The 20,083-nt window shown below is 41.1% G+C and overlaps 1 protein-coding gene across 1 annotated transcript in view; it reads right to left on the bottom strand.

Annotated features, from left to right (window-relative positions):
* Positions 1 to 20,083, bottom strand: part of LDLRAD3 (low density lipoprotein receptor class A domain containing 3) — a 104,477-nt gene that overhangs the window by 28,121 nt on the left and 56,273 nt on the right. The window contains exon 4 of the mRNA XM_058807508.1: positions 19,651 to 19,785. Coding sequence (XP_058663491.1) covers positions 19,651 to 19,785 — 135 coding nt within the window. The remainder of the gene's footprint in view (positions 1 to 19,650; positions 19,786 to 20,083) is intronic.

Genomic DNA, 20,083 nt, shown 5'->3' with positions numbered 1-20,083 from the left:
GAATCAATCACATGATTACATGTTAATAGACAGAAACAGAATGCTCTGAATGCATTTAATTATAGTAATGGGAACCAGAAGGGAAAACATTACCCACTGGAGTGACAGAGGCTATGGCAAGCTATTCTGATAGAAAATCAAACATGTTATTCCAGAGTTTTCTATGTCCAGCCCAGAGAAAAATTATCTTCCTTTTGCTCTAACAATTTTAAACACAAAAACTCAGCACTTACATGACACCATTAACAGCAAAACAGAAACTAAAATATAACTAGCATAACCCTGGCATGGCACAATTATTTGAAAGGCTGAAAATCCCTGCAGAGTGACTGTAACACACCAGAAAAGCTCAGCCACAACACAACCTAGAGATAACTTCTTTATCTGTGCCACAGAGGCACAGCAGCTCTTGAAACAGGCACAAACTTACTTAGCAATAGCTCAAGACATTTCACTCATCCTTGACAGAGGCAATGTAGCTGTCAGCACAGGAAATTATACACAACTCTGACATTCAAGTGTGAAGTTTCTAATTTTAAAGGTTCATCTTGAAAAAGGTCTAGCTCAATTTTTACACAGGAAGGTGTCTGAAGTGGCCTATTTTCAAGTCATAAAAATGTGATGAAACAGGAATATCCATAGCAAAATATCTGGGGCAAAATGTGGGAAGCACGCCAACATTATTTCAGCTTCCAAATTAATCTCTATTGGACAAGGACAAACGAAAAGCTTTGACTGTTAAAGCCCATAGTCATGAGTTGAATATTCATGAACCAGATCATGGAAAATGAGCCCACCAGTAGCAGAGATGCTCTGGATCTGCTGCTCTCTGGAAGCCAAGGCCATGCTCTTACAGAAGGTGGCAGGTTTCACCACTGAACATTCACACTGCAGCTCAGGAGCCTCCCCTGCCAGCGAGACAGCACTTGGGATGTGACGAACCTGTGATGGTTCACTGCTTCACGATGAAGCCTTATCTCCATCCCTGTCTGGCTGCAGATGCCAGGACAACAAAAAATGCAACTGATTTATCTTGCTGGTGTGAGGAGGAAGAGCAATGTTCAAACCAGACTGTGCTGTAAAGACATTACAAAGGATATACTGAGTAATTATCAAGTTACTGCTTTTCACTCTAAGCTTAAAACCACATGGAAGTGATCAGATTTAATACTTAAAAAAATTGACCCTGACCTCTAGGTATATATATAATTCATTAAATATTGTGCAAAAATCAAACTACAAGTTTAGAAGTGCTAAGAAGCTGCATTGTCCATGTTCTCAGCATAACGCAGACCTGTGGAGTAAAGTTCTTTGCCAAACACAAACCTCTCAATTTAACAGGTCAAATTCTCTTCCATCCTGAACAGCAATCCCAACTTCATCCATTGCAAGCTTCAAAGTCGGAATTCATAAACTGACAACCTTTTAAGGTCAACTAATGGGCCTCAACGTAAGGTCTTGAACAATCTGCCTATTGAATCCCCCCTCCCAACCCTGAGAGCTAGAAGGAATTTGTTTTCACAGAAGGATGGGACAATTTGTGAATGCTATTTCCAATGGCACTTGACAGCACTCACAAAAAGTAGTTTTGGTACCATGTACCACACATTGTACCTTCACAGAAGGACAGTATTCTCCCAGGGTAAATAAATCCTCCCATGCACATCACCTGTCCCTACCAGCTTCTGCCTGTACATGACTAACACCCACAACTAGACTTTAATAAGCCTTCTAATTCTATTTTCTGGTAGGTGAACTACCTGACATGGGAACTCCCAGAGCTGCCCTCCAGCCAGGAAAGTTCCAAGCAGTAGGATGTTTCATGTGGTGTTCTCATGTTGGATCAGACATACAATCAAGAACAAATACATCAGGTCTCCAGGTGTAACAGGAATGAGGCTTTGTCAAACCTCACTCCCCTGACAAACACTTCCTGTAATGTACTAGAAAAAATTAGGGACCCAACACTAATTTTTTTTTTTTAGCCAAATAGCCAGAAGTTTTTGTTCTATGTATTTTCACACAGCCTCACAACACATGCCTTTCCTTAAAGAAAGTCAGCAAATATGCAGCAGTAACCCCCCAAGCTTTAGTGGAATACACACAATACCATGCAGGACATGGTCTCATTTGCCAAACACTGCCATCACACTGTTAGATTTGTTTGGTTTATATTGTCAGGATTCTTTAACTTGTAAAGATTAGTTATAAATCAAAGCAACTTGACTCTTTTTCAACAGAACAGAGAGTCCTACCCAGCTTTTGCGGATGCATCTCATGCAGCTGTATAGACAGACACTAATTCTCCTGGCAATTGCACAAGTTAACAAAACCACATTTACATAATAGGATTGTGTAATAAACTCTTGGAAACCAAAAATCTCAAAGTTAACAGTCAGCTCTTTGTCAATGTTAATGATGTGCATACTTGTGTGCATGTGAGTGGGCAACAGTCATCTGCAAAAAGTGCATTAGCATTAAATTTTGAATTTTCCATGTCTTGCTTGGGTTGCAGATTTAATTACTTTTTAATACAGGCTTCTTGTCCATTTTCTGAAAAGGGAAATAGAGGGTTGTGAAAAATGAAATGCATCCACAGAATGTTATTGCTTTAGTCAAGTGATTATTTTAAACTGTTTTAATGTTTTGAAAGCTTTGTCTCAAGTAATCAAACACCACTTTAAGAAGGCTGTTCATGATATTTATGAATGCAATTTCTACAGCAATTTATTCTCAAGCTACTAGCTCATCGGGTCTCATGAGTCAAACACAGGATTAGGGTAAATGACTTTCCTGAGATGCTTGTGACAGTGCAAGACAGGAAAAAAGGGAATCAAAAAGCTACTGCCAACAGTAGAAATAGGAATTCACTTTCATCAGGAATACTGCCACACCACCATGCCAAAAGAGTCACAATATTCAAGGTTTTGTCTCAGATGAAAGCACAAGATCCTCATTGAAATATACTCCTGTATTTAAGTGTCAATACCTGATTTGCAGTTTATTGGCACTTTTCACAGGACCCAGATTACAACTTCCCTTAGGCTGTGCCCCATCACTCTCACTGCAATTTCTCTGGAAAGCAAAACAAACCCCAGAGCTGGCACTACCACAGCACCGAGTGTTCACAGAGAGCAAAGCAGTTCTTCTGTGTGAGCTCTCAGGACTCTCACTTTGCCTTTTGGACTTCTATGAACATGTCTTCTCCAAGCAAGCTTGTGTAATGAATTTAGCTACTGATAGTTTGCAAGGAAAAACTGATATTAGGATGTACCTAACCAAAGACAGACTGAAAAGCTTGAGCTTCAGAAGCCCATTTGGAAGCATTTTAAAGATGTAGTAGTAAGTTGTAAAAAATGATGGTGAATCTGTAGAGTGGGAAATTCTCTCTCTCCTGTAGGAATGAGAACTACACCAACACTAAGGACTCCTGCTGCAGTGACAGCTGTACTTCAATGAACCAAACCTGTGCTTCATTTAAAGCCCACTTGGGCAGAACATAGGGGGCATCATAACTCATAATAGCAAATGCTTTTAAATGACAACAGACAAGAGCTTTGTCCTTGCAAGGAATAAACTTTCACAACCTTGGGTAAGCAAGTGAAACTCGGGAAAGCAGCAGCTTTCTCCAGGGCTGACAGAACAGATGGCTAAGGTGCAGCATGAAATCAAGAGGGAAAAAACAGGTTGATAATCTCTTCTGAAAATGCTCCTACTCACACATTACTGTCAGAGAACAAACCTCTCCCTCTCCTTTCTTAGACTGCATAGTGGTAAAGGACCTTGTCTCCCACTTACATCTACTTTTGCACCTTTCCTACTTCTTCTCCACCAACAGAACGAAAACCACATCAGCCAAACTACAGCCATACCATACACCATTTATCACCAGAGGGGGAAAACTGCCCAGGGGAAGGTGACACCAAACTGCCAAGCCCACAAGGCCCAGCAGAAAAACCTAGAGCTTCTCATGTCGCTAAGAGACACTGTGCAACAGTCAGCATCCCTTTCAAATTCATCAGAAAATTACAAATAAGCTGGTGTAGAGGACACCAGAGAATTTTTCCCAGTTAGAGAGAGAAGAGAGTCAAGCCCTCAGAATAACCATCACAAGCAATAACCACTCCTTTTTGCGTTCTGCACTGGGTGACATACTCCCTCATTTCAGCAGAGCATCCCTATGTCTCAGCAAATGAAGAGCACTGAACATCCACCTGCACTTTCAGACTCTCTGCCCAAAGGGCAAAGGAAAGGATTTTCACCAGCATGGGCGAGACGGGGCTGGTACAGCATTGCCAGTGAATCAATGTGAGACGAAGCAAAGAATGACAGAAAGGAAACACCTTTTAACATGCAGCAGCAACAATTAGAAGTTTTAAGAGATACTGGTGGGGCAGAAGAAAGGAAAAGTAGGACTCAAACTTCATTATTATGGCCAAAGAGATCTTCCTTTCTACCTCACTGAATTCCCTCTGAAAGTTTCTCTTATTTTCTTCTTCTTCTCTTTCTACCCTCCCATGGAAGGTCTCCTAGCCAGATCTGTTTTCTGGATCTTTCATGCAATACTTGGCTAGTACAAATGCTTTTCTGCTGCTTGAAATAATTTTCATGCAGCCTGAGAGTGCCTAAGAAAACAGATGCTGTTGAGCACTTTCTGAGGCTGCAGCAGAGCTACCTCTACCCACAACAGCTGGACACCAGGCAGAGCTCCCTCCCTGCAACAAACCCTGGCCATTCCCTGGGCCAGGCAGGGGACAAGGGCCTGGAACTGGATCTTGCCCAAGGAAGCAGCTAAATAGGGAGGAGGAAACACCAAGCATTTACTCCCAGGATCACAAGATACATTTAGTGTTCCAAACTGGAAGTGTAAACTATGTAGGGCAAAAGCAAGGTTTAGAAATTGAGATCCAGCAAAAAACACAAATAGGCAATAAATTCAGCTGGACTGAGGATGGATTAATGTGATTTACCAGTCACTGACTCTGAAAACTGACCTCAGTTACTTACATCCACGGAGAGAGAAACTAATGCCAAGAAAAATGAAAGAGAATCCTTGTTTGATCATTGTTGTGAGTTCCAGAGATCAAAAAAGCCCAAACAGCATAATAAATAATAAAAATGAAGTCATAACATCTGTATCCCTCCTGTACTCCTCTGAAATGAAGCACCTATGCAAACACATGAGACTTGCAGGTCACATAGAATGCAGAGGACAGAATGAGATCAGGCCAGGTTGAACCATGCACAAAATGTCAACAGAAAGGTTGATGTTTGAAGATGAAGCCACAGAGCAGCAATTTCATAACTTCCTAATGACAAAATGGACCTAAATGCAGCTGATCTAACCACTGGAAAAGTAACAAGCTAAAGGACAAGCTCAGCGCTACATGATCCTACCTCTAGCCAATGTGAATCTTCTTGCAAGAGTAATTTAGCAAGACTCAGCAAGAACTGGTCCACAAGAGCTTAATTAAAAAAATGCAGCTGGGATTGAGTGTTCATTAAAAACAGGAAGCACATTTAATGTAAAGTTCACAGAAAGAGTGGAAGCAGCCCAGTGAAGGGGAAACCTCACTTATCTCAGCATCAGTTTTCATCCAAAACAACTGAGATAAATTGAATATCCCATTCAGGATAAATCAATGATCTAGAAAGTTTATTCTGGATGCAAAAGACAAAGGAAAGGTAAAAGTTAAGAGTCATTCTACACTACAGGCTTGCAGAGGCCTTGAAACCACATAGGCTATGTAACACTTGAGTTTTCCTTGGCTTTAGAGCAGAGGTGAGGTTAGAACAGAAAAACATATGAGAGCTGCTGTTACAATAATCCCCTAGAAACAGTAATTAAATCCTCACAGCCTGAGGCCTTGAAATTTAGACTGAACAAAGCATAGCACAGCGTACAGGATAGGGCAAACTGAATTGTCAAGGTATGGTGATTCTTCTTGAAGCCTCTAACAAGGAAATAAGTGGAAAGAAGGACTCTGTGATATCTGCTCCAGTCAGCATTCTTTCAATCAGGGAGAAGCCTTGCTTGTATTAAGTTATCTTTGGTGCTTCATTATTTACCTCCTTTAAAGAAAACCCATATTGACATTATATAAAAGGGTGATCTTTTCAAATTTGCCTAGGAATACAGAACCTACTAGAAGTTGACCTTACTTGTGCATCTAAACATATGTTTTGGAAAAAAAAAAACACTTCATAAGTTTTGGCTTTCTTGTTGGGACAGAGCCATAGCACACATAAAAGAGACACATTCCTTTCTCAATGTGAAAAGGGCAGAGGTGTGCAGCACCCTCTTAATTTCCTTGGCTTTCTCACTGCATAGTAAAAGTAGAAGGGAAAAGGGTATGGAAAAGAAAAGAAAGCAAAAGCAAAAAGCTAAAGAAGTCTGTTGAAATTATCCGGAGAAGAGACAGAATATGATGCGATTGCAATTCCAGAGACAACTGCCATAATGTAAAATAATGGTTTTGGAGGAGCAGTCCTGCAGCCCCTGGAAAAGAACAAATTTAAGAAGTCTGAATAATTTTTTCCCCCTCCCATATCTCCCACAACTGAAAAACTTGGGGAAGAGCACAGCAGAGAACTCCACCCTGTTATGCATGACAAAGACTTGTGGTTGACAAAAGCCCAGGGAGATTTTTCTCTGAAGCACCACTCTCAGAACTCAGGGCAGTGAGGGATGCTTCTGGACAACTGCTGGCAGGAGCCTGCACTCAGGCCAGCTGCAAAGGCTTCTTCCCCCTCCTCCCTTTTAATGTATGAGTTCCTGCTCTGCACCCCAATCTCTGCAAAGCCACGTTTGCTGCTGCGTGCTGCATGTGACTGGGGTTGGCCAAAGGCCTGCCCCAGCTTACACTCCAGAAGCAGACTATAAACCCAGTTCTTGTGGAAACTTCCTCCTCCAGCAGATGTTTAACGCACTAACTTCTTTCAAGACATTCCCCCCATCACCTCCTTCCAGTGCAAGGGCTTGGTTCTGGTGTCCAAAGGGAAGGTACTGCAGCCAACAAACACACCTCATGTCAAAAGCATCAGGACACTGCCCCCACCTAGCAAACCACAGGCAGGGAACTGCTAGCAGCATCAGAGAAACTCGTGACATATGCTATAAATCATGGCCATAAAATACAAGCAGTACAAATAATATGGTAAAAAAGGCAGAAAGGAAATTCCAGCTCTAACAGCTATAGCACAACCAGAGCAGAAACTGACTCCTTTTCTCACCTGATTGTGAACTGCAGACACCACTAAACTTACACTAAATCTCTGCTGAAAGAAACACACAACTGCTATGCATACTGCCAGGGGGCAATGTTCTTGTAGAGGGCCACTGTCTGGCAATCTCACTGGAGAGAAGAGATGTGGTCCAGAGATGGAAAAGAAAAGAACTTATACCCAGTCTTCTCAGGGAGATGTGTGATTGCTCCTGCCTTTGGGTTTTGAGGGTTTTCTTATATTTGTTTATATTTTAAGCCTAGTTGATCTCCTACTCCTCCAAAGTGACACTAAAATAGGAGGACAATTATTACGTAGGAGAGATTTACCTGTACAGAGCAACAAAACTTTGCGATGTTTTAACTAGAGATGATAGAGAAGTCTGGATATGGCTTAGTGCAGAGTTCCCCTTGTTAACACATTCAGAAAAGGCAAAAACAAATGTGCAACAAAAAAGCAAGATGCAAAATTTGAAGACAGAAAGAAACCAAAGCAAACAAACAGAAACAAATGGGGAAAAGCCCCTGATGTCTTACAGGAAAGAAGGCAATTGAAAAAAAAAAAAAGATGGAGGGGAGCAGCACAAGTTTGACTTAATTTCTTTACTTGAAGAGTTTTTCCAACAAAAGAAAGTAGAGAATATGGCAAAGGTGAAATGATGAATGAAAGTACAGAAACAGGAGAAACAGGTTCAGTATGTTTCCTCTACCCTGTATTTACATCAGGCTTTCTGGAAAGATTGACCATACTGCTGATGTACAGATAAGAGGGACACAAACCAAAAGCATTTGGGTACCTTGCTGGGAAATGCATTATTCAAAGGTTAACTCATTGCACAGTGGTTTTCCAGGTGCTTGATTTCCACCTCAGACAGGCCATACAGCTTGCAGAGGCATCTGCTGGGATCTGTCTCCAAAATATGGGCTCACAACACCACATCTGCACGTTTCCTCAGGCACTTCCAGCCAGCACTCCTTCACATACAGAGTCTTGAATTACATCCACCTTGGCCAGGAAGGCACTCCCTGAATATTTTCTTGCAATTATCAGTCATAGCTAGAACCTGATCTCATATGGCTGCCAACTAACCATCAACTGGGATTTACATATCAAGAGGTGCAAAAGGTAGTCTGGAAAACAAGGGAGAGGCCAGCAGTGGCTTCCACAAACACTGAGTGATTCAATCACACTGCTGTGACTTCAATAAAAAAAGCAAGAATTTGGGCTCAGGATTGTAAACCTTGGCAGCTAATTCATCACAAAACTGATCAACTGATCGTGTGTGCAGATGAACAGCATGTTACTACCACCTCAGTCTTAATTATAGGAGCTGCCTCTCACGCAACAGCAATTGACAAGACCGTGGCAAACTGAGCCTTTCATAAAATGTAATTAAAAAAAAGAAAAAAAAAAAAAAAGAAAAAAGGAGGAGCATGGCTTAAGCCTCTACCTGTGATGTACAGCTGTGCAGTACTATTTGCACAGTAAGCTCTGCTCTCTGCCACCAGGCCTCATCCTTTATCACAACAGCTGCTTCCATCCTCTCATTCCTGCTGCAGCCTCCCTGTCTGAGCCCATCTCTGAAGAACCTCGCTATCAAATCTATCCCAAACACACCTGTTCCAATCTGGACAGAAAAATTCTGCTTTAATAGCAAGTAAAAACAACAAAGAAAATCAACCTCGAATTTGTTCAGTTTTGAATGGAACATATGGTCTTCTCATTCCCCTTTTTGTGGTTGATCACAGTTGACCAGTTTCTAAGCAAGGACACAACTTCCCTCACTGCATTCCTGAAGTCACATACTTATTGTTTTCTAATTCTACAGTATGAAATAAAAAAATTAAATTTGATGGTGACTTACTGTAAGGACCCATACAATATTCCCTTGCAGTATTCCCACAACTATTGATTCTTACAAGTATCAGCACAAGCTACCTTGCAGAGCTTCCATTTTAATTGCACATAACGTTCCCTTTCCCTCAAACTAACTCCAGACCACATCCTCGCAAACCAGTCAGCCAGGCTCCAGCCAGTATGGACTTTGAAGGTGACTGACAAAACAGTTCAAATTTTAGTTCAGAAAACCTCTGAGGTCTAGAACTTGTGCTGCAGCACAGTTCTTAGTCTTCTGTAGAAAACCATAAACACTATTTGCAGTGAAAAAAACAGCTCAAAAAGTTTTAAAGCATTTTCCTAACAGCCATCACTAAATCAAGGCTAGTGTTTGTTTACTATTCAGCATGAAGGAGGCAGAGGGAAATTACAATCTGCAAAAAACCCTTGAACAAATGGAACAAGTTAGTTTTTAATTCCCACAGGTAACACATTTCCTGCCCCTTAACAAAAACACCAGATCCTCAAAATTATGTCCACTTAAGAGCTCGATAATAATTGCATTTACTGTAGTGCATTAATGCTGTTAGAAGCTTTGAAAGCCTCTGCTTTGAAGCCCCAGAGGATGTACTTCAGCACCAATGACCAGACCGAACAGTGACTGGCTGGTGTACTGCAACTGATCGACAATATTCAGAAATTATGAATAATTTATTTTCTTCAAACGGCTTAATAATATTTTGCACACCTTTTAAAAGTTGAAAGTTTGGTATTTTTCCCATGCAAAATAGAGATAAGGCATACAACCCAAACTGCCCAAGGTTATTTACCACACCAGTAGCAGTGAGCATCAGAGATGCTCAGGACATGAGAACAGGCACTCTCAAGTGTCCCTGCCTTCAGCCACATTAATGGAAGCACTATTTAATCATAAGATGCCACAGCATATGTCACAGTTGAGACAGCCACAGTACACAGAGTATCACTATACAATTTCAGAAAGCTTCAACTCATACAGAATAACACCTTACCACATCAGAAGGCTTCAGGCATCTATTCATACAGAGCAAACTTACTTCAGAAGGCTGCAAGCATCTGCTTCTCTTGTTCTTTAGCCCAACCTTTATACCCCTCATGTTCACGCACTGCACCTGTGTGCCCTCTGTTCCCTTTGGTGGTTGGTCAGTGCCCCTGGGCACTCCAGGTCTCGTTGCTGTCAGTGCTGCTCACCTGCTCCTCACAGCTGTACCCACTGGGGATGAGGCTCAGTCACAGCCCCACTCCCAATTACCACAAAGTGTGTCCCTACAATGGGGCATATGTATCAACAGGAGTTCTGAACCCAATGCTGCCACTCACCAGGTTGTGACCTTCCTTAATAGCCCATACCTGTTTTGACATCTGAACTGAACAGAGACTCTAAAAGCACTTTATGGCACCATACTCTTCATACTTGTCCCCCTGCTCATTCTCCAGGTTTTACTGTTTGCATAGACTCTATATTACAAATAAACAGAAAATTATTCAGCTTCTAATTTGCATTGCATGTTGATGTTTATGTAATTGAAAACCATATAATTACTTTATGTTTTAACATCCCTCATAAATATGGATTTTTAAACACAATGCTTTACAGCAAATTAGCACCAAAAATCTGGTCATGTGAGATGAGAGCATGAGTTACTTCGCCAAGCTCAGGGAGCAACATGAACACTAAATACTGGTATGATGTCTCTCATCACTTCACAATTTTCAGCAGGCTGAAGAAAATCCACTGCAGTTCCCAGCTTTGCAAGGAAGCCTGATCAGAGTCTGGGACACAAGACTGAATGCAAGAGCAACAGAGAAGGAAAATCTAGAATTCGACAGCCTCATCCTTCACACATTTACAGGTACTGAAATGTTTGGCTGAGGATGAATCTCAGCTTAATCTAAAGCCTGGCAAGAAACTTCCTTTTTCATGATAATCCACATACTCCTCAAGTTTCATTTAGTTTTAGATCAGCCAGTATGAATATTTCCAGTTTTTCTGGAACCTTGGCTGGCAACTGGTTTGGGCTTTAAAGCCATCCTCAAGCAATGTGTGCTCCAGTGAATACAGCACACTGGCATGGCAACTTAAGTGTGATCTATAATAAAGAAACAAATGCCTTCAGCTGCTTCCATTGACCTGGCTGGGACCAGCACGTGGAAGGAGTGGGCATGAAGATTGGTAAGACCTGGTAGATACACTTTGACATTAATATCACCTCAGTGATTTGGTATCCCCCACAATTCAGTTTTCCATACCTTTATTTCTCCTATAGGATCATATAAAATCATATTTTCTGTAAGGCAGAATAAAACTGCAGCTATGCTAGCACAGTGAAGTGAAGCCACTTAGAGACAAACAGGAACCACCCTAAACAAGGATTTCTCAAAGTAATAGACACAAACTGCCAAGGTCTGTTGAGGTCCTGCACTCATAGGATCACCTGCACTTCTAGGGACAATTCTGCATTTCTACCTCCTCTCCTCCCTACAAACCAAATGCATTGCAGCAGCACAGACTTCAGCTAAAGGAATCTGGCTAACCTGGAGCCACTGACCTTGTTGTTGAGCAAATGTCAGTAAAACTTCTCAGCAGAGCCTGGTAGCCCTGCTCTAGGGGATTGTCTACACTGAAAACATATTGCTTTAGGGCAATCACATAATTGGCTATGTACTAAACTGCTACACAGTCGGAATGGAGACCCTTTTACTCTGGCCATGTTGGCTCTGCTTGTGGCTTTAGCTTTGTGTGTAAGAACAAAACTACAAGCTCTGCCAGAGCTCATATGCCACAAATTATTCCTAGATATAACTGAAGTAGTGAAAATATACAGATTTTAACCACATGCAAAACTAGTTACTGCTGGGGATAGAGTTGTAGCCTGACATTTTAGGAGCCACATCTTCCAACTTTACTGTTGGCAGCTAGAGGTGGAAAAAACCAACCAAAACCTAAAAAACAACCCCAAAGTTGGACACACTCAAGCAGCTGAGATCTGTTCCCCATCCCTCCCTCCCAGGTATATGCAACAAACTGGTCTTCTTGCCAATTCCAGAAAAAAATTGCTGCAGAAAGAACACAGTCCAACTTCTAAAAAGAAAGAAAGGGACAGTGGTACTCTCTGCCTAAGTCCCAGTGCAAACTGCTGAATGCAGCCACCTTCCTCAGTAGTTCATCTTGGGAAATCATTTCTAACCAGTGGTTACACACATGACAATGCCAGACCAAGATTAACAAGGGCACTTAAGCATAAATTAACCTCACTCTTTCTGCTGACCTGGTTAATGCACACAGGTCTCAAAGCTAGATTTAGGCTAAAGCATTATTACTACCAGAGATTAATGCCACTAATCAGGCTAAACAGCAAGGTTTTAGTAAAAGTGCAAGGTTGATGGGGCCAGACCTGGTGGGAGAGCCATGCAGACCAGCTCCCAGCTGGGCTTGAAAGTAGAATTACAGGCTGGGGCGGGCCAGTGATGAATGAGGGTTAGAACATGAAACAGAAGACACAGCCAAGCCAACTCCCACTCTGCTACTGAGAGTGTCTCTCCAGTACTTAACCCAGGAAACCTCTGTGGAGGCTCTTCCATGACAAATGTTTGCTATGACAACTCCCATTTTCCAACAAAAAACAGGTTGCCCCTGTACTGAAACTGCAACAACAGAAGGTTTCATTTTAAATACAAATGCTATAATCATTTTCTACAGCAACTATAGAAAACACATTTGGTCACCTTACCTGGTGATTTTGGAACTGATTTTGTTTCACAGCAAGTCAAAGATTAACATCTGTGCCTTTTATTTGGATTTCCCCCAGTGGCAGCAAAAAGACTTGGGTCTGGCACCTAGAGTCCAGCAACAGGAGCCTTTTGCACCATTAGATCACATTGACATAATGAAAAGTTAATGAGATTCAGCAGCCAGGGCATGGCATGACATGCCAATACACACAGTGTATTTCAAACACCAACATAATGTTATAAACTTGTGGAAAATGTATTTCACAGGAATTTATTTATTTTTACTAACGAGATCTCAAGAGAATTTAATGAACCTCAAGATCAATGGGGAAAAACAATGTCCTTTATTTCACACTTGTCTTCCTCAAGTGTAACATTTTATAGCCTGTTTTTGAAGTTTTGAAGCACGGGCAATGAAACTGGATATCCATGTCATCACCTCTTTTGGGAACTTTTAATTAGACATAAATGCCACAAAGTGAAGGTAAGAATATCTGGACACAAGCATTCAGAGCTCACATTTCATCTCTGCACAGGTGAGAAGACCCCATGCCTTTCCAGAGTCAGTTCCCAGGTCTTCTCATCAGCCACTTGATGAAAGAGAAGTATCCCTGCACCTCCTATTTTTGCAAGTAGCCCGAGAACTGCAATTTCAATTCCAGCAACAAAAAACCCAACCAACCAAAATTAAAAATCGTGGTATTACAATAGAAGTCCAGTGAGGCATTCCATGAGACCAGCACTTCCATGATGGGAGTAAGGTGTGCCTTGAGGGAAGGCATTTTGAAGTATACCTGTCTAAAGAACATACTTAACACAAGCTGGAAGCGCCATGGTACTTCTCCATCCTTACTATCTTCAAGGAATTGCTTTCAGGTCAAGGTGATTGTTGCCAGATCCTATTCTTCTTCCCCATTCTCTCTGATAAAGCTGTTGGTAAACATGGTGACTCCCAGTGACACAACAACCCATCCAAGATTTGATCTAGATCATAAAACTGACTTTTACAGTAGCCAAGTCATCATCTGCTGGTAAATCTGACTTGAAGTCAAAGGTGAGCTGAGCAGGAGATTAAGTAGAGAGTCTGGACACCTCCCAGATCTAGAAACACCTTTTAAAGTAAGTTTGTTGCCCATTTGAAGACTTGAAGTCATTGCTTGTCTATCATCACCTTACAGTTGCCCTTAATAGAACATCTGTGCTCCAAGCAGGGGCAGCATAACATTTTGGCAGCACGTCTTTTATTACTCTGCCAAAATGACAGGCCTGTAGAAGCAACATGCTGGCCTACAAGGAGACTATTCCTCATCTACATTTGCCTGTTCTGCAACAAAACCTTGTCATACTCACAAGCTCAGGGAGCTGAGAGGCATAGAAACTCAAATCCACTTGTACCAGCTGTCTGGACCTCTCCCTAAGGTCCCCACATCTATTTTAAACTGCTTTAAGTCCAAAGCCTCCATGCACAGAGAAGTAAGAGTTCCTCTCTCAATCCAACTCAGAAGATACCATGTTTCTGAATGAGTCTGGGCCCATCTACAGTTGGTTATTATCAGCTGTTCTTATCAAGTGATCAACAATCCATTTTACAAATGACAGCCTGCCCTGGGAGGCAGCACAGACCACAGAGTCCACATGCAGTCAAAATTAACAGAGATGAACTCACCCGTCACCTGAAAGGTCAGTACCAGCCACAGGAACACCTGCCTCCAATAGCTCACCCTACCTGTTAGACCCCATGTTCACCCCAAATAGATGGATACATTTTTTCCATGACAAGAACCCTCTCAAATAAATAATCTTTTGAGGAGAAAAAAAAGGGAAAGAAGAGGAAGCATGGATTCAGAGAATGGAGAAACATAGGAAAGAAAAAATTCACAGCTAACAAAACCATTTCTATTAGTAAGTATTAGAAAAGAAGGATATTAGAGAGCTAAATATGGTCAGGCAAAGCCTTCATTTAATAAAACATTTGGTGACATTTTATTTGTGTCCTTTATGCTTCTGCTTCTATTCAGTCTACCTCTGAGTATTAAATTCCTGCTGCACGCTGAATCTGGGCTAAGATTATGCACAATAATTGCAACTTGAGCTTCAGTTTACAGAATGAGACAATAATGAGTCAGAGACTCAATAAAACTCTGTATACAGACAGGATCAGACTACAAAGCCTTGGGATGTCTAAGTGATGCCATAGCATTTGGGAATTTCAGAATTTCAATTTATCATGTGCAAAGGGCTGTTTACAAGCTCCATACAGAGCAGGATGTTCTGGGAGCTATCTGTGCTTCATAAACTAGGTTTTGTGGTATTTCATTGAAATTTAGAGATTTAGAGTACATGTATTCCACTCAGCTGTCAGTTCTAAAACCCACTTTGCATTGTGACTCAATCATGCAAACAGTTGTAATGGCCTCGGTGTTTACTTCTACAGCCAGTCCACTTCCAGCTTTGCCTATAACTTAATCCACACAAATTATCATCACGGAATTCATATTATCACTTAAAGATTCATTTTAGGAGGTTATCATTTTGAATTATTTTCCTCCTATTCGACACAGGGTCAGATTTTTTACTTTTACTACAAGTTTTATATAAGCAATTTATTTATAAATGCCCCAGAGAAAAGAACAGACTTCTAAAACTATGTATGCTTCTAAATCTGTTTTAGAATACTGGGGTATATAAAAATCATAATGCAAATTCAATGAAAAGATACACAAAAAAATTAGGAGATATCCACATGGACAGCAGTGGACATTACAAAATAGACCAAGAATTAACTTCTGAACACTTGCAAAACATTTAGTTTATAAGTTGACCACAATAGTACTGTTTACAAACAAGTGCAGAGCTAGAATTTCAGGAATATAACTTAAGTCAAGAGCCTCTCTTTACAGCAGCAGACAGAGCGAATACAGACTAGCAGCAATAAAACTCCCTTTCCTAGGCAACGGGGTTAAAGCTAGTAAAGGTATTTAGCAACTTAGATGGAGAAAAAAGAAGGGCTGTGAAAGAAAAATGGGTTTGAATTTAACTACCCAGTATGCTTTTGTTAGCATTGGAGTCTTCTAAACTAAAACTACAAAAAGGAGGAAAAGAACCACCGTGAGGACACATTTAGATTTAAAAAACCCCAAACTAATTAAGAGAATAAATTAAACACAGTCCTAGAGCTGAACAAATTTATATGGTTTTTGGAAGATACTGAAAAAGAGTAATTCCTTCCAGATTGAGTGGATGCCTGTCACAGAACAGGAAATCCCCCCAGCAACAGATAGGCCTAAGGAGTACACCCAGAGTAGATGCTATGAATGATTAACACTGTCAGCTAAATAGAGGCATAGGAGAAAAGTGTGTTGGGGAGAGAAACTTTCCTCTGAATTGAGATAAAAAAACCACAGAACAGGAGCAGAACTGGTGGTTTTGTTAAACCTGGAGTAAAGCCCTAGAAAGAACAGTTCTAAAGTAATTCATGTATTTGATTGGTGTGGATAATCCAAGCAATTATAACTTCCATCCAATCCCAAAACTCAAGCACATACTTTGATGAATATATCACATTCCAGATTAAGGGAAATATTGTGCCATGCTACTTCGCTGCAGGAAAACTGAGATGACCAAAGTATAGCTGGAGTGGCATTAAAAGAATTGCTCTGAAGTTCATAATGACAGTAACAAGAGCTACAGATAACTTCTGTGAGGAATTAGAGAAGAATTCTTTGACTTGCTGCTAAATTGGCACTTTTTAATCTGACAAATTCCTCATGACACACAGACCTTTCTAAAATACACAACACTCAGTTACAAGTGTTAAGGAGAAAGGAGGACAGGAACATCCTCCAAAATTTGATCTTCTCATTTTCACAACTAAATCATGGGGCCCTCCCTCCTGTCAAATGAATCTGCTCTTATTTGTGACTAAAATTAATCTTTATAAATGCACGTCTTCAGGTTCATCTCAAATTGCAGCATGCTAGCAAAGCTGTTATTCATCGAGGATGGCACATTTTTGAAGTGTTCCATGTCAAAGCTGGGTCAGTACTTTTTCAGTAGGAGGCCACATTCCCGTTTTCCTTGTCTGCAGAGTGACCTTTCTTGACTGAAAGGATCCTTACACATGGACGAGTATCTGACACAAATCAAACTGATACACTACTGGAGCTCTGCTAATGACAGCAGGATAAAGGAGCCTTTGAAGTTCATGGAAGAGCAGGAAGAGGTGATAATTTAAAAAGCTTGTCAGTATACCCAAGAGCAGAAGGAGAGCAAAGTAGCAATTAATAATTCACACTTCTATTTCCCATGTTGTCATAGTATCTCAAAACAGTTTGCAAACATTGATTAAGTCTAATGGCATGCCCCTGAAGCAGGCAAGCACGGCTGAAGCTCTATTCCTACCAGCCAGGATGGCACTCCAGGAGCATTTCCTTTAGCTGATCTATGCCCTCTCTTCCCCATCTGTTAAATGGTGATAACAACACTATCATGCTGTGGTTCAGAAGCTTAGTGACTTCTAAATCAACACATTTACAGATAGAAAAACAGCACACAAGGACAATCTCATGTCAGATTACACTCAATTACACTGAACTAAAGCTACCACATTTGACATAACACAGCCAGTGGGAAGAAACCCCTCTATCTTCATTTAATAACACCCTACAGATTTGCCTTGCTCTGTCCCTAAGTACCCACAGCATTTGACTTCTAGTTAATAACCAGGATACTTCAGTACTGTGTGAACATGAACACATTGTAATTACAGCAATTAGACTTGCTGTAGAAAGAATTGTGAGAAATTAAGGACTGTCCACAGTAGCATCTAATTCCCAATTAACACAAAGTAGTTGCTGTGTTTGCAAGCCAGGACAGACATACCCATAGCTGCAAGCTCCAGAGGGAATCGTCATTTATGTTCAGATGGAAAGTTGAACACATCGCACTGTTTTAATCCTAGCTTTGAAAGACAGGTACCCACACATTGTCCACTTACAGATGGTGAAACAGCAGTTCAGGGAGGCTGAGCTGCCAAAGGGAAAAGCCAATTACACAGGTTCCCCACAGCCAGCATTTCACTTTGGGAACGCCTCATTCCCAACCCCATACTTTGACCATTTGTTTTTTTAAACTAGCCCACAACCATGGCTGTTCTTGTCCTAATGGACAGAGTTTCTTCTTCCTTGTTTGGGTCTCTTTCACACATATAATCAGAAAAAATTACTTTGCTTACCCTCTTACTAGTCTAACATTTCCAGAAGGACCAAATATGAAGACAAAAGTAACAGCTTCATGAAATACAGCTCTTTTCTTCTCTTAAGCCTGACTGTCAGTTCCAAAAGCAGATTGTCATGACAACAAACAACCTGGAGGCAATCCAGCCAATTAATCTGCAGAGGAAGCAGTCATCCCAATCTAAGAGAATAGCATTGCTGTTTTAAGCTTCAGAAGCCAAAATAAAAAAAAATAAAAAGAGAAAGCAAAAGAAACCTGACCACCCACATGAATGTGATTAGGCTGCCTTAGACCTATAGTGAAGAACAGCCCAGTCCTGGGCACGTGCTAGGCCCTTGGCAGCCCTTTCATCCCGCTCCTGACAGAGCGGGGGCAGGCCAGCCCCTCTCCAAGGCTCTGCTCCCAGCACAGCTACATTCCCAGGCTGTGATGTAGCTCAGCACCCAGAAGAGTTAGCAAGGTGACCCCTCCAACCTTTACATGTGGAGCCAAGAAAAGAGCTCACAGGTTAAGCAGAGGTGTGACACAGAAGAGTCTGTCACACACCACTGCTATAAACCCCTGTTTTGTTAGCATTGCTTTTGTATGTTTTTCCTCTTCCTCTGTGAGTTGTCAAGAATATTTGTAAGCTCAGAATTATGTTTTATCAGCATCTTCAGCTCAGGATTATTTTATTTTCCACAAAGGACTAATACATCAGTGCAAGTAGATAGTAAAGTAATTGTACTTCAATTTCACTAATTACAACTTCCTTCATATGCTGCTTTATCTCTCTTCATCTGTCCTGCTTTCTACAGGCTGAAGCACACCACATCTCCCCTGAAAATATTCACCATCTCTGACATTTTTTCTACTCCCGCTTCTTGCTAGTAACTCAGACATTAAAATGTTTAGCAACAGATGCCCAATATACACTGTGTGTTAACCTCAAGTCATTCATACATACTTCTTGTTTTACAAAATACTGTGGTATTAAGTTACAGAAAACAAAACTGAGAAACACTACCTGTAGACATATATGATAGGTTAAAAAGAATAAAAATGTCACTGTGTTTTAAGATTCTCCCAAGACTCAATACACAAAAATTTTCAAATAAAAATTTGCTTCCCTGTCTTCAGGAGAAGGGTAAGAATAAATGCTTTCATTGTAGACATGTCCTGCAGTTAAACATCTTTCAGAAGGTAACTGAGCAATGAAGATCTAAAGCTTTAAGCATACACAAGATTTACTCATCCGGTAAACAGACAGATTCACTTCCAACTCAGGTTTTACTATCAACCTCCCCCCAGGTCCAATCCATCTGCCAGAAGGACTAAATGGATTCCCAGCAACTTCAGTGAGCACTGGATCACAGATTACAAGTGCTTCCTGCAAAAGGGTATTTTTACTACCTGAGAAAGATACCACTCTGCTGAGCACTGAGAATGCAATGTATGCATGTGCACACTCTCTACACATTTCTCTCTCACTATCTGCAGCGCTAGCCAACACAGAGCAAGCCAACAAAATCGTATTTGCTGCTGACCCTGTTCTGTGTTGAGCTGGTATAATATTGCAGAGGAGAATAAAACCTGTGTACCTACCTTGAGGGCTTTCACAGCTTTCTTCATCGCTGTTGTCTTGGCAGTTATTTTGACTGTCGCACACAAAGCTTTTATCAATGCAAAGACCATTTTTACAGTGGAATCGGGCAGTAGAGCAAAGCAAGGGATTTGCTGCTGCAAAAAGAGAAAGTGAGACCTTTCATTAGGAATTCTCTTGCTCAGGCAGTTAAATAGCTGATAAGCATCAGCCACAGGTCACAACTCAACAGCTGGTCAATTCCATGGGTATGTGGGAGTAACTTGGCAATCAAACCAGCCCTGGCTCTCTAACCAGGGAGAGCTGAAACTTCTAATTTATGCAAGATTCATCACAATTAGCAGAGATTTAGCCCACCCACAGTTGTGATAAGCCTTCTGTTCATTTTCATGAGAGCCCAATCATGATCACTGTTCCACATTTTCTCACACTGAA

This window comes from Ammospiza caudacuta, chromosome 6, assembly GCF_027887145.1.
Source record: "Ammospiza caudacuta isolate bAmmCau1 chromosome 6, bAmmCau1.pri, whole genome shotgun sequence".
NCBI classification, from domain to species: Eukaryota; Metazoa; Chordata; class Aves; order Passeriformes; family Passerellidae; genus Ammospiza; species Ammospiza caudacuta.
This window is presented reverse-complemented; position numbering and strand designations above follow the sequence as displayed.